General features: G+C 40.6%; 1 protein-coding gene across 1 annotated transcript in view; it reads left to right on the top strand.

Moving 5' to 3' along the window:
* cdhr5a (cadherin-related family member 5a) overlaps positions 1 to 11,974 on the top strand; it is a 19,837-nt gene extending 7,863 nt beyond the window's left edge. The window contains 14 exon segments of the mRNA XM_070441474.1: positions 166 to 270; positions 1,162 to 1,350; positions 1,843 to 1,885; positions 1,888 to 1,932; positions 5,710 to 5,778; positions 5,781 to 5,806; positions 7,160 to 7,366; positions 7,658 to 7,771; positions 8,427 to 8,493; positions 9,273 to 9,308; positions 9,311 to 9,357; positions 9,359 to 9,422; positions 10,653 to 10,852; positions 11,540 to 11,974. Of these exon segments, the coding sequence (XP_070297575.1) occupies positions 166 to 270; positions 1,162 to 1,350; positions 1,843 to 1,885; positions 1,888 to 1,932; positions 5,710 to 5,778; positions 5,781 to 5,806; positions 7,160 to 7,366; positions 7,658 to 7,771; positions 8,427 to 8,493; positions 9,273 to 9,308; positions 9,311 to 9,357; positions 9,359 to 9,422; positions 10,653 to 10,852; positions 11,540 to 11,974 (1,647 nt within the window).
* The last annotated feature ends 941 nt before the right edge of the window (positions 11,975 to 12,915 follow it).

The raw sequence follows: 12,915 nt of genomic DNA, 5'->3' as shown, positions 1-12,915 counted from the left end.
GACACTATCACTGATCTGTTGATGCTGCTGTCTTGGTCCAGGTCTCTCCTGAAAAATAGTTTTTTTTTGTATCTCAACAAGACTAAGCTGGTGTAAATAACGGTTCAGTCAAATCATTGCTCAGCATTAGGAGATTAAACACGTGTGTCATCTTGGTGTCACCAGAACAGGTATCTACGACTGGAGAATGCCAACACCCCCAACATACTGGTGCAAAACATCATCGACTACGACTCCGTCCAAAAGATCTCCCTTGTCTTACATGTACAGGTATACTGTTCTTTACATTCTGCCCTACTGTTGATGTCAAATGGGATTACAAAATATTCAAGAAATATACTAGAATCTGTAAAGTATTCAAGAAATATACTAGAATCTGTAAAGTATTCAAAAATATACTAGAATCTGTAAAATATTCAATAAATATACTAAATCTGTAAAATATTCAAAAATATACTATAATCTTTAAAGTATTCAATAAATATACTAGAATCTGTAAAGTATTCAAGAAATATACTAGAATCTGTAAAGTATTCAATAAATATACTAGAATATGTAAAATATTCAATAAATATACTAGAATTGTAAAATATTCAATAAATATACTAGAATCTGTAAAGTATTCAAGAAATATACTAGAATCTGTAAACTATTCAATAAATATACTAGAATCTGTAAAGTATTCAATAAATATACTAGAATCTGTAAAGTATTCAATAAATATACTAGAATCTGTAAAGTATTCAATAAATATACTAGAATCGTAAAATATTCAAAAATATACTAGAATCTGTAAAATATTCAATAAATATACTAGAATCTGTAAAGTATTCAAGAAATTTACTAGAATCTGTAAACTATTCAAGAAAATTACTAGAATCTGTAAAATATTCAATGAATATACTAGAATCTGTAAAGTATTCAAGAAATATACTAGAATCTGTAAAATATTCAAGAAATATACTAGAATCTGTAAAATATTCAAGAAATATACTAGAACTGTAAAATATTTAATGAATATGCTAGAATCGGTAAAGTATTCCAGAAATATACTAGAATCTGTAAAATAACATAATCCTATATAGTAGAGAAACAGGATCTGCTGTCCTCAGCTCAATGCCCTTTGACCTTCCTTGACATTCTATGAATACCATTTCCCAGGACACGTACAACGTTTCTGAGTCTGGCGAGCCTTCGTTCACTGCCGTGGTGACTATCACGGTTAACGTGAAGGACGTTGACAACCGTCCACCGTGGTTCCAGCCCTGTGTCAGAACCAACCTGGGATAGCCACAACTGTGTGTCAGCTCCGGCTACAGGGCAAAGGTCAACCTCACAGAGAAAGAGTGTGTGTGTTACAGTATATCTGTGTACCTGAACAGAGAGAGGTGTGTTATTACTGTATATCTGTGTAACTTAGCAGAGAGAGGTGTGTATTACAGTATACCTGTGTACCTGAACAGAGAGAGGTGTGTGTTACAGTATATCTGTGTACCTGAACAGAGAGAGGTGTGTATTACAGTATATCTGTGTACCTGAACAGAGAGAGATGGTGGTGTTACAGTATATCTGTGTAACTTAGCAGAGGAGGAAGGTCTCTTCTTCTTGTTGTTTTAAAGTTGACCCGTTCTGCTTCATCCGTCCACGTCGTATAGAAATGCGACATCCACTGGTAGAGTACTGACGGTGTATTTTAGTAATCACAGTGAGTTTGATTTAGCTTAGAGTTTGCACTTTTGGGACTATTCAATTGGTTCCATTAAACAGGGCAAACTCAACCAAGTGCAGCTCAAGTATTTGACATACAGTATGTATTTGACCCAGGTCTGTTGTTGTCCACAGGATGGTGCTTTATCTCTGGAGCCTGGTCCGTTATACGCCAAGGATAGAACAGAAACAGGAGTGAGCTGATCAGCTACAGGATACTTAGAGGTACAACAGGTCTTTGATGTTCTCTCCACAGTAATCTAGTTTTAATGTTCTCTCAACAGTAATCTAGTTTTGATGTTCTCTCCACAGTAATCTAGTTTTGATGTTCTCTCCACAGTATCTAGTTTGATGTCTCTCCACAGTAACTAGTTTTAATGTTCTCTCCACAGTAATCTAGTTTTGATGTTCTCTCCACAGTAATCTAGTTGTAATGTTTTCTCTCCACAGTAATCTAGTTTTAATGTTCCACAGTAATCTAGTTTAATGTTTTCTCCACAGTAATCTAGTTTTAATGTTCTCTCCACAGTAATCAGTTTTAATGTTCTCTCCACAGTAATCTAGTTTTAATGTCTTCTCCACAGTAATCTAGTTTTGATGTTCTCTCCACAGTAATCTAATTTTAATGTTCTCTCCACAGATAATAGTTTGATGTTCTCTCCACAGTAATCTAGTTTTGATGTTCTCTCCACAGTAATCTAATTTTAATGTTCTCTCCACAGTAACTAGTTTTGATGTTCTCTCCACGTATCTAGTTTTGACGTTCCTCCACAGTAATCTAGTTTTAATGTCTCTCCACAGTAATCTAGTTTTGATGTTTCTCTCCACAGTAATCTAGTTGTAATTTTCTCTCCACAGTAATCTAGTTTTAATGTTCCACAGTAATCTAGTTTTAATGTTCTCCCCACAGTAATCTAGTTTTGATGTTCTCTCCACAGTAATCTAGTTTTAATGTTCTCTCTACAGTAATCTAGTTTTAATTTCTCCCCACAGTAATCTAGTTTTGATGTTCTCTCCACAGTAATCTAGTTTTAATGTTCTCTCCACAGTAATCTAGTTTTAATGTTCTCCCCACAGTAATCTAGTTTTGATGTTCTCTCCACAGTAATCTAGTTTTAATGTTCTCCCCACAGTAATCTAGTTTTAATGTTCTCTCCACATAATCTAGTTTTGATGTTCTCTCCACAGTAATCTAGTTTTAATGTTCTCTCCACAGTAATCTAGTTTTGATGTTCTCCCCACAGTAATCTAGTTTTAATGTCTCTCCACAGTAATCTAGTTTTAATGTTCTCTCCACAGTAATCTAGTTTTGATGTTCTCCCACAGTAATCTAGTTTTAATGTCCACAGTAATCTGTTTTAATGTTCTCTTCCACAGTAATCTAGTTTTAATGTTCTCTCCACAGTAATCTAGTGTTGATGTTCTCTCCACAGTAATCTAGTTTTGAGTTTCTCTCCACAGTAATCTAGTTTTGATGTTCTCTCCACAGTAATCTAGTTTTAATGTTCTCTCCACAGTAATCTGGTTTTAATGTTCTCTCCACAGTAATCTAGTTTTAATGTTCTCTCCACAGTAATCTAGTTTTAATGTTCTCTCCACAGTAATCTAGTTTTAATGTTCTCTCCACAGTAATCTAGTTTAATGTTCTCTCCACAGTAATCTAGTGTTGATGTTCTCCCCACAGTAATCTATTTTGATGTTCTCTCCACAGTAATCTAGTGTTGATGTTCTCTCCACAGTAATCTAGTTTTAATGTTCTCTCCACAGTAATCTAGTTGTAATGTTCTCTCCACAGTAATCTAGTTGTAATGTTCTCTCCACAGTAATCTAGTTTTAATGTTCTCTCCACAGTAATCTAGTTTTAATGTTCTCTCACAGTAATCTAGTGTTGATGTTCTCCCCACAGTAATCTAGTGTTGATGTTCTCTCCACAGTAATCTAGTTTTAATGTTCTCTCCACAGTAATCTAGTGTTGATGTTCTCTCCACAGTAATCTAGTTTTAATGTTCTCTCCACAGTAATCTAGTTGTAATGTTCTCTCCACAGTAATCTAGTTTTAATGTTCTCTCCACAGTAATCTAGTGTTGATGTTCTCTCCACAGTAATCTAGTTTTAATGTTCTCTCCACAGTAATCTAGTTTTAATGTTCTCTCCACGGTAATCTAGTTTTAATGTTCTCTCCACAGTAATCTAGTTTTAATGTTCTCTCCACAGTAATCTAGTGTTGATGTTCTCTCCACAGTAATCTAGTTTTAATGTTCTCTCCACAGTAATCTAGTTTTAATGTTCTCTCCCCAGTAATCTAGTTTTAATGTTCTCTCCACAGTAATCTAGTTTTAATGTTCTCTCCACAGTAATCTAGTTTTAATGTTCCACATTAATCTAGTTTTAATGTTCTCTCCACAGTAATCTAGTTTTAATGTTCTCTCCACAGTAATCTAGTTTTAATGTTCCACATTAATCTAGTTTTAATGTTCTCTCCACAGTAATCTAGTTTAATGTTCTCTCCCACAGTAATCTAGTTTTAATGTTCCACATTAATCTAGTTTTAATGTCTCTCCACAGTAATCTAGTTTAATGTTCTCCCACAGTAATCTAGTTTTAATGTTCTCTCCACAGTAATCTAGTTTTTAATGTTCTTCCCACAGTAATCTAGTTTTGATGTTCTCTCCACAGTAATCTAGTTTTTAATGTTCTCTCCACAGTAATCTAGTTTAATGTTCTCTCCACAGTAATCTAGTTTTGAATGTTCTCTCCACAGTAACTCAGTTTTAATGTTCTCACCATAGTAATCTAGTTTTAATTGTTCCTCTCCACAGTAATCTAGTTTAATGTTCTCTCACAGTAATCTAGTTTTAATGTTCTCTCCACAGTAATCTAGTTTTATTCTCTCTCGGTAATCTAGTTTTAATGTTCTCTCCACAGTAATCTAGTTTTGATGTTCTCAGTAATCTGTTATGTTCTCTCCACAGTAATCTGTTATGTTCTCCCACAGTATCTATTTGTTCTCTCCACAGTAATCTAGTTTTAATGTTCTCTCCACAGTAATCTAGTTTAATGTTTTCTGTATAAGTTCTCGTCCCACAGTAATCTAGTTTTAATGTTCTCTCCACAGTAATCTAGTTTTAATGTTCTCCCACAGTAATCTAGTTTTAATGTTCTCCCCACAGTAATCTAGTTTTAATGTTCTCCCACAGTAATCTTGTTTTATATGTTCTCTCCACAGTAATCTAGTTTTAATGTCTCCCACAGTAATCTGGTTTTAATGTTCTCCCACAAATCTAGTGTTAATGTTCTCCCACAGTAATCTGGTTTAATGTTCTCTCCACAGTAATCTAGTGTTGATGTTTCTCCTCACAGTAGATTTATTTTACGTTACAAAGATGGAGACGTTGTTCATTAAAGGTGGTAATGGAGCATATTACCAATGTCAGGGACTTCCTGTTCTCTTACGTTATTAGCTGTGCACTGACGTTTTATGAAGGATGTGCATCAGACCACAAAGTTTTCTATATCATAAAAATATATCATACATGATCAAATATCATCGTACTTGTTTCTCCTCTGTATCTCATAGCAGACTGATCTTGACTTCGATGGTTTCTCCTCTGTATCTCATAGCAGACTGATCTTGATTCATGTTTCTCCTCTGTATCTCATAGCAGACTGATCTTGACTTCATGGTTTTCTCCTCTGTAGTCTCATAGCAGACTGATCTTGACTTCATGGTTTCTCCTCTGTGTCTCATAGCAGACTGATCTTGACTTCATGGTTTCTCCTCTGTATCTCATAGCAGACTGATCTTGACTTCATGGTTTCTCCTGTATCTCATAGCAGACTGATCTTGACTTCATGGTTTCCCTGTTATCTCATAGCAGACTGATCTTGACTTCATGGTTCTCCTCTGTATCTCATAGCAGACTGATCTTGACTTTAATGGTTTCTCCTCTGTATCTCATAACAGACTGATCTTGACTCATGGTTTGTATCTTTCTCTCCCAGGGAATGAAGGCAGCATCTTCCAGATCGACGAGGAGACGGGGAACATCTCCATGGCCAAAGCGGCAGACATAGCAGCCCAATAACCCTCACTGTCCTGGTAAGAGATGTCTTTTCAATCTGTGTACTCCATTTCTTCTTTTTGGCATATAATCGATTGAAAGCTATGATTGTGTTCAACATTGAAATTGATCTTCAGATCATGGATCATTTCAAATGATGATGAGAGATCTTCTACAAGAACATAATTTTGGGTTTCAGAATACATTTTATAAACACATAGTTCATAAAGTAGAACCTCGTTTTAGGGGCCAACCCTGCTTTCTATACGATTGGAACAGTCTTCACAAAAATGCTATCTGGCTGGGGGGATACTCCTTTCTCATATACCAAGCCTCACCTTTTGACTCATTCCACACATCTGCTTCACACCTTATTACATGTCTATTATTTTAAGATTTAACATGTAATGCGCAAAAAGTTGCATATCATTATTATTTCCATTATTACTTGATTAAATCTCCAGTAGTCGATTATACTGTAACGACCCTGGGTTTATAAACGCGGGAATCGACTCTGCCGCTCGAGCATGCTTTTGCGGCACAGTCGATAGCGCGCCGGACCTCGGGTTAGAAGGTCGAGGGTTCGAGGCATTGGGCCAGTAAGAGAAAAGGTTGCTAGATCAAATCCCTGAGCTGACAAGGTAAAAATCTGTTGTTCTGCCCCTGAACAAGGCAGTTAACCCACTGTTCCTAGGCTGTCATTGTAAATAAGAATATGTTCTTAACTGACTTGCCTACTTTAATAAAAAAAGGTTTGTGTTAATAGCACATAGAGTCCATTAGATGTTGCCTTTATAAATAGTGGGATCATGATGGGACCAAACCCTGGTTTCTATACAATTAGAACAGTCTTCACAGCAAATGCTATCTGGCTCCTTTCTCATATACCAAGCCTCACCTTCTGACCCATTCCACACATCTGTTGTTTGACATGTAGACTTGTATCTTTGCTATAAAATACCTCTGTATTCTCTGTATGATTGAGCTCTCGGCATCACACTTCAGAGTGTTGGGATCAACCAGCTACATTATTGCAATTCTTATTAAATAAAGGTTAATTGTTTGAAGAATTAACAAAGTCTTAATCACTTGGTTAGAATTTCCACAACAGGAGTTCCTAACCAATCAATGACCTTAATCACAAGGGGGGAGTGATAACCTGCAGACACTAGGCCCTCGGGGACTGGAGATGGACAATACTCTCTCCCATCTCACCCACTTCTCCCATCTCTCCCATCTCTCCCATCTCTTCCATCTCTCCGATCTCTCCGTCTCCATCTCTCCCATCTCTCCCTCTCACCCATCTCACCATCTCTCCGTCTCTCCCATCTCACCCATCTCTCCGTCTCTCCCATCTCTTCAATCTCTCCCATCTCACCCATCTCTCCCAGGCCTCCCAGGTCACCAACAGGGACCAGTTTGCGGTGACTCAGGTCACCATCGAGGTGCTGAGGAAGAGCAGGAACCCTCCGCGGTTTGAGAAGGAGCGTTATGAAGGATACATCTACAGTAACTCAGTCCCAGAGACCATGATCCTACGAGACAGAACCTCCAACAGACCGTTCAGGGTCAGGGCCAGAGACGAGGACTTTGCCACCGTAAGAGTCAAAAGAGATCAACATTTACATTTGAATCATTTTAGCAGACACTTGTCTTACAATCTCAGTCTGTGTTTGTTCATGGGACCTCTAAATGTAATGTCACGTCTCATATACAGTAGAGACGTACTCGTCTGGCACCGTGAAAGTCCTAGAAATGACACAATTACCTTCAATTCTGGGTAGTTACGCTTCTGTTCTGTGTGGGATTTGAAACACTGACACACAACTTTAATCAGCTTGTTTGTGTGTGTGTGTTTATTTGTGTGTGTGTGTGTGTGTGTGTTTTAGGGTGTAAACCCAGACATGAGATATGAGGTGCAGTACAGCAGTTATGTCAACGTGACAACTGAAGGGTTTGTTCTTCTCAAAAGGATAGTGAAGACAGAGTCCTTCGCTCTGCAGGTGAGTGGTTACCTGCCTCATTGTTCTTCTGAAGAGGGTTGTGAGACAGAGTCCTTCGCTCTGCAGGTGAGTAGTTACCGTCCTCATTGTTCTTCTGAAGAGGTTGTGAAGCAGAGTCCTTCGCTCTGCAGGTGAGTGAGTATCTGCCTCATTGTTCTTCTGAAGAGGGTTGTGAGACAGAGTCCTTCGCTCTGCAGTGAGTGGTTACCTGCCTCATTGTTCTCTGAAGAGGGTTGTGAAGACAGAGTCCTTCGCTCTGCAGGTGAGTAGTTACCAGTCTCATTGTTCTTCTGAAGAGGGTGTGAAGACAGAGTCCTTCGCTCTGCAGGTGAGTAGTTACCAGTCCTATTGTTCTTCTGAAGAAGGTTGTGAGACAGAGTCCTTCGCTCTGCAGGTGAGTGGTTACCTGCATCATGTTTTCTTCTGAAGAGGTTGTGTAGACAGAGTCCTTGCTCTCAGCTGAGTGGTTACTGCATCATTGTTCTTCTGAGAGGGTTGTGTAGACAGAGTCCTTCGCTCTGCAGTTGAGTGTTACCTCCTCTTACTAGACTACTATAATTGTTTTGATGAATGTTTTGGTTAACGCTGGGGGGGTTGCAGAGATATTCATAGGCATGATAATAATGTATTTTTTCCTTGTGATGTGTGTGTGTAGATTCGTGCTATGGACCTGTCTACAGGGGAGTTTGGTACAGCGGCCCTCTCTGTCCTGGTTATACCAGGTAAGACTTCACATGACCACAAGGCAAGTTAATCACAGAGGGAAGAGCACTGAGCCGCCTGATCATGTCGACTGGATCTGCCTGTTACAGATGATCTACTCCTACCAACAGCAGGATCTGTACTCTCCATATTAAAGGTGTGGTTATTGGTGATGATCTACTCCTACCAACAGCAGGATCTGTACTCTCCATATTAAAGGCTGTGTTATTGGTGATGATCTACTCCTACCAACAGCAGGATCTGTACTCTCCATATTAAAGGCTGTATTATTGGTGATGATCTACTCCTACCAAAGCAGATCTGTACTCTCCATATTAAAGGCTGTATTATTGGTGATGATCTACTCCAACAACAGCAGGATCTGTACTCTCCATATTAAGGCTGTTATTATATACTATGGTGATGATCTACTCCTACCACAGCAGGATCTGTACTCTCCATATTAAAGGCTGTATTATTGGTGATGATCTACTACTACCAACAGCAGGATCTGTACTCTCCATATAAGGCTGTGTTATTTGGTGATGATCTACTCCTACCAACAGCAGGATCTGTACTCTCCATATTAATGCTGTATTATTATACTATTGTGATGATTCATATATTGGTTGATTTAACACTTGATTCGTTGATTGATATCTTGATTTGATATCTTGATTGGTTGATTCATATCTTGATTGGTTGATTGATATCTTGATTGATTGATATCTTGATGGTTGATTGATGTCTTGACTGGTTGCCTTGACTGACTATTTCCCTGACCTCTGACCCTCTACAGCTGTGGCGGTTCCTTTGCCCTCGGGGGCAGGGTACCGGGCGGGGACATGGCTCTGCTAGGATTGGTCATGGCAGCCATCTTGGTTTCTCTGCTTCATCGTGATTGGCTTCCTGATCTCCCGCCTGAAGAAAGGAGGCGCAACCTGGATAAGTAACTGAGGTCAGCACCGTTCTGTGAGTTCAGCTCAGAAGTGATGCTGCGTTCATGACAAGTGGGAAACTCCAAAATACTATTTGTAAACTGGGCTCAACGAGTTGTACGCCTTGATGTGCTTTAAACTCTAATGGCAAACAAGCTGCGTCAACCACAACACTAACAGCACAGCTTTCAAGACACGCAAACTAAATTATAGTGTTCAAAAAACATATGAATAGATTATTGTTGCATGAAAATGTTTTGTTGTATTTCACTGCCAAAATTGTTATAGAGGTCATTTCCTTAGTATGTGACATCAGAGGTCAGTATGTGGGAGAAGTCAGAGATGATAGAGTTTCCCCACTAGTAATCACCAGTTGGAGGGCAGTTCATGTGGGTTTTCCCAGTGGGATGTGACATCAGAGGTCAGTTGAGGGAGAAGTCAGAGATGATAGATGAGTTTCCCACTAGTAATCACCAGTTGGAGGGCAGTTCATGTGGGTTTCTTCCAGTGGGATGTGAGATCAGAGGTCAGTATGAGGGAGAAGTCAGAGATGATAGATGATTTCCCCACTAGTAATCACCAGTTGGAGGGCAGTCATGTGGGTTTCTCCAGTGGATGTGACATCAAGAGGTCAGTATGAGGGAGAAGTCAGAGATGATAGATGAGTTTCCCCACTAGTAATCACCAGTTGGAGGTGTTCATGTGGTTTCTCCCAGTGGGATGTGACATCAGAGGTCAGTATGAGGGAGAAGTCAGAGATGATAGATGATTTCCCACTAGTAATCACCAGTTGGAGGGCTGTTCATGTGGGTTTCTCCCAGTGGGAATGTGACATCAAGAGGTCAGTTGAGGGAGAAGTCAGAGATGATAGATGATTTCCCCACTAGTAATCACCCGTTGGAGGGCTGTTCATGTGGGTTTCTCCAGTGGGATGTGACATCAGAGGTCAGTATGTGGGAGAAGTCAGAGATTGATAGATGGAGTTTCCCCACTAAGTAATCACCAGTTTGGAGGCTGTTCATCTGGTTTCTCCGCAGTGGGATGTGACATCAGAGGTCAGTATGAGGGAGAAGCAGAGATGATAGAGTTTCCCCACTAGTAATCACCAGTTGGAGGGCAGTTCATCTGGGTTTCTCCCAGTGGATGTGACATCAGAGGTCAGTATGAGGGAGAGTCAGAGATGATAGAGTTTCCCCACTAGTAATCACAGTTGGAGGGCTGTTCATCTGGGTTTCTCCCAGTGGGATGTGACATCAGAGGTCAGTATGAGGAGAAGTCAGAGATGATAGAGTTCCCCACTAGTAATCACCAGTTGGAGGGCCGTTCATGGTGGGTTTCTCCCAGTGGGGATGCTGGATTGAGGAAGTTCCGCAGCATGACACTTGGTGAAAGTCCTGTCCTGCAAGTTGTTTTTGAGGCGGCCATTAGCCCTAACAGGAAGGTAACCTAGTGTCAGAACTGTTTGTGTTGTCTTGCCACACCATGGCAGGACTTAACAAACAGATCTGGGACCAGGTTAGCAGGCTGAGCCGGGGCTGTTGAATGGAGCAGTGCTGGCTGGTTGAAACACCCTGGACAGGATTAGACGCTGATGGAAGCCTGTGAACAAGGCATTTATCCTGATCGAATTGAACAGCTCACTGAATATTTATGAGTAGTACTTCACAGAAGGCTCTGTCTGTCTGCCTGTTGTCTGTGTGTTAGAGCAGAATAATGAACCTAACGCTATAGGAAGGCAGAAGCACTGTGACATTGAACAATGCTAGAGATCATGGTTCATTAACTTCTGTGTAAATGACGTTTTCTCTCTCTCTCCTCTCTTCTAGTGCTTTAGTTTTTAACTCGTTGGACAACTCTATTGCTTATTATTTATGCTATTTATCTACTGTATTATTTATTTTGTTACTATTTATTCAACCAAGTGATATAACACAACACATAAAGCCCTGATCCGTGATCCTTGTACTTGACAGATTTGACATGGTTGCTGTCCTGTCTTCCTGTCCTGTCTGTAGTGTTTGCTCCATGTGTTGAAGATGGCGAGGCCCATGGGAGACCAAGGCACACCTGCAGTACACCAACGATGGCTACCAGGTACCGAGGGTGATGCCCTGCGTGGCGGACCCAGACGCCCAGAGCCGGTAGACAAGAGGGGCCGAGGTGCTATGTCTGTCCTGGGGACAGAGGCAGGGCCATCCCCTGGAGCGACGCCGAGCGACCGCCACTGTGGCTTCTGCGGCCTGTACGCCAACCACAACCAACAGCCCAGCCCGGCCAGCAGCCTGCTAGGGGAGGGGGGGTCGGAGGAGGAGGAGACAAGGACGGGATGAGGTCCATCCTCGCCAAGGGGGAAGGAAGGAAGGAGGGAAGTCAGTGTGGTTTTAAGGAGAACGAGGATGCGTCTGGGATCGAGGTGGAGTCATCCCGGATACTCTGGGTCAGGAGGAGGAGACTGGAGGAGGAGGTGTTGGACATGGAGGAAGATGGAGGGGGGAGACAGAGCATGTTAGTAGACAGAGATCGATTGGTGGGCATGGCGACAGGAGAGCCATGGAGAGTCTGATTCAGCTACATAGAGAAAAAGAGAAAGGAGGGTTTGAGAGGGGTTATAGTCTATAGGGAGAGGAATACTGGGTTATAGTCTATAGGGAGAGGGATATCTGGGTTATAGTCTATAGGGAGAAGGATCTGGGTTATATTTATATAGGGAGAGGATATCTTGGGTATAGTTATAGGGAGAGGATATCCTGGGTATAGTCCTATAGGGGAGGATATCTGGGTATATAGTCTATAGGGAGAGGATATCTGGGTTTATAGTCCTATAGGGAGAGGTCATCCTGGGTTATAGTTTAGCAGGGAGAAGGAATCGTGGGTATCCTAGGGATATCTGGATTTCTAATAGGGGAGGCTATATGGGTTTATATTCTATAGGGAGAGGATATCTGGGTTATATTCTATAGGGAGAGGTATCTGGGTTATTTTCTAATTAGGGGGGAAAGAAGGGTATTGGTTAAGTTCTATAGGGGAGAGGATATCTGGGTTATAGTCTATAGGGAGAGGCATATGGGTATCTTTGGAGGATATGTTATTCTATAGGGCGAGGATATCTGGGTTATATTCTATAGGGAGAGGCTTTTGGTATCATTTCTATAGGGAGAGGGTATCTGGGTTATATCTATAGGGGAGGATATGCTGGGTTTAGTTAATAGGGAGAGGATATCTGGGGTTATATTCTTAGGGAGAGGATTTGGGTTTATAGTCTATAGGGAGAGGATATTGGGTTTATAGTTATAGGAAAGAGGATTTGGGTTATAGTCCTATAGAAGAGGATATCTGGGGTTCTAGTCTCATAGGGTGAGATATCTGGGTTATATTTAAGGGAGAGGATTTGGTTATGTTATAGGGCGAGAGATTTGGGTTATATTCTATAGGGAGATGATATTGGTTGTCTATAGGGGTATCTATAAAGGGAGAGGATATTCTGGTATAGTCTATAGGAAGAGG

This window comes from Salvelinus sp. IW2-2015, unplaced genomic scaffold (assembly GCF_002910315.2).
Source record: "Salvelinus sp. IW2-2015 unplaced genomic scaffold, ASM291031v2 Un_scaffold4077, whole genome shotgun sequence".
NCBI lineage: Eukaryota > Metazoa > Chordata > Actinopteri > Salmoniformes > Salmonidae > Salvelinus > Salvelinus sp. IW2-2015.
The sequence above is the reverse complement of the archived record's forward strand: the minus strand, read 5'-3'. Positions and strand labels throughout refer to the sequence as shown.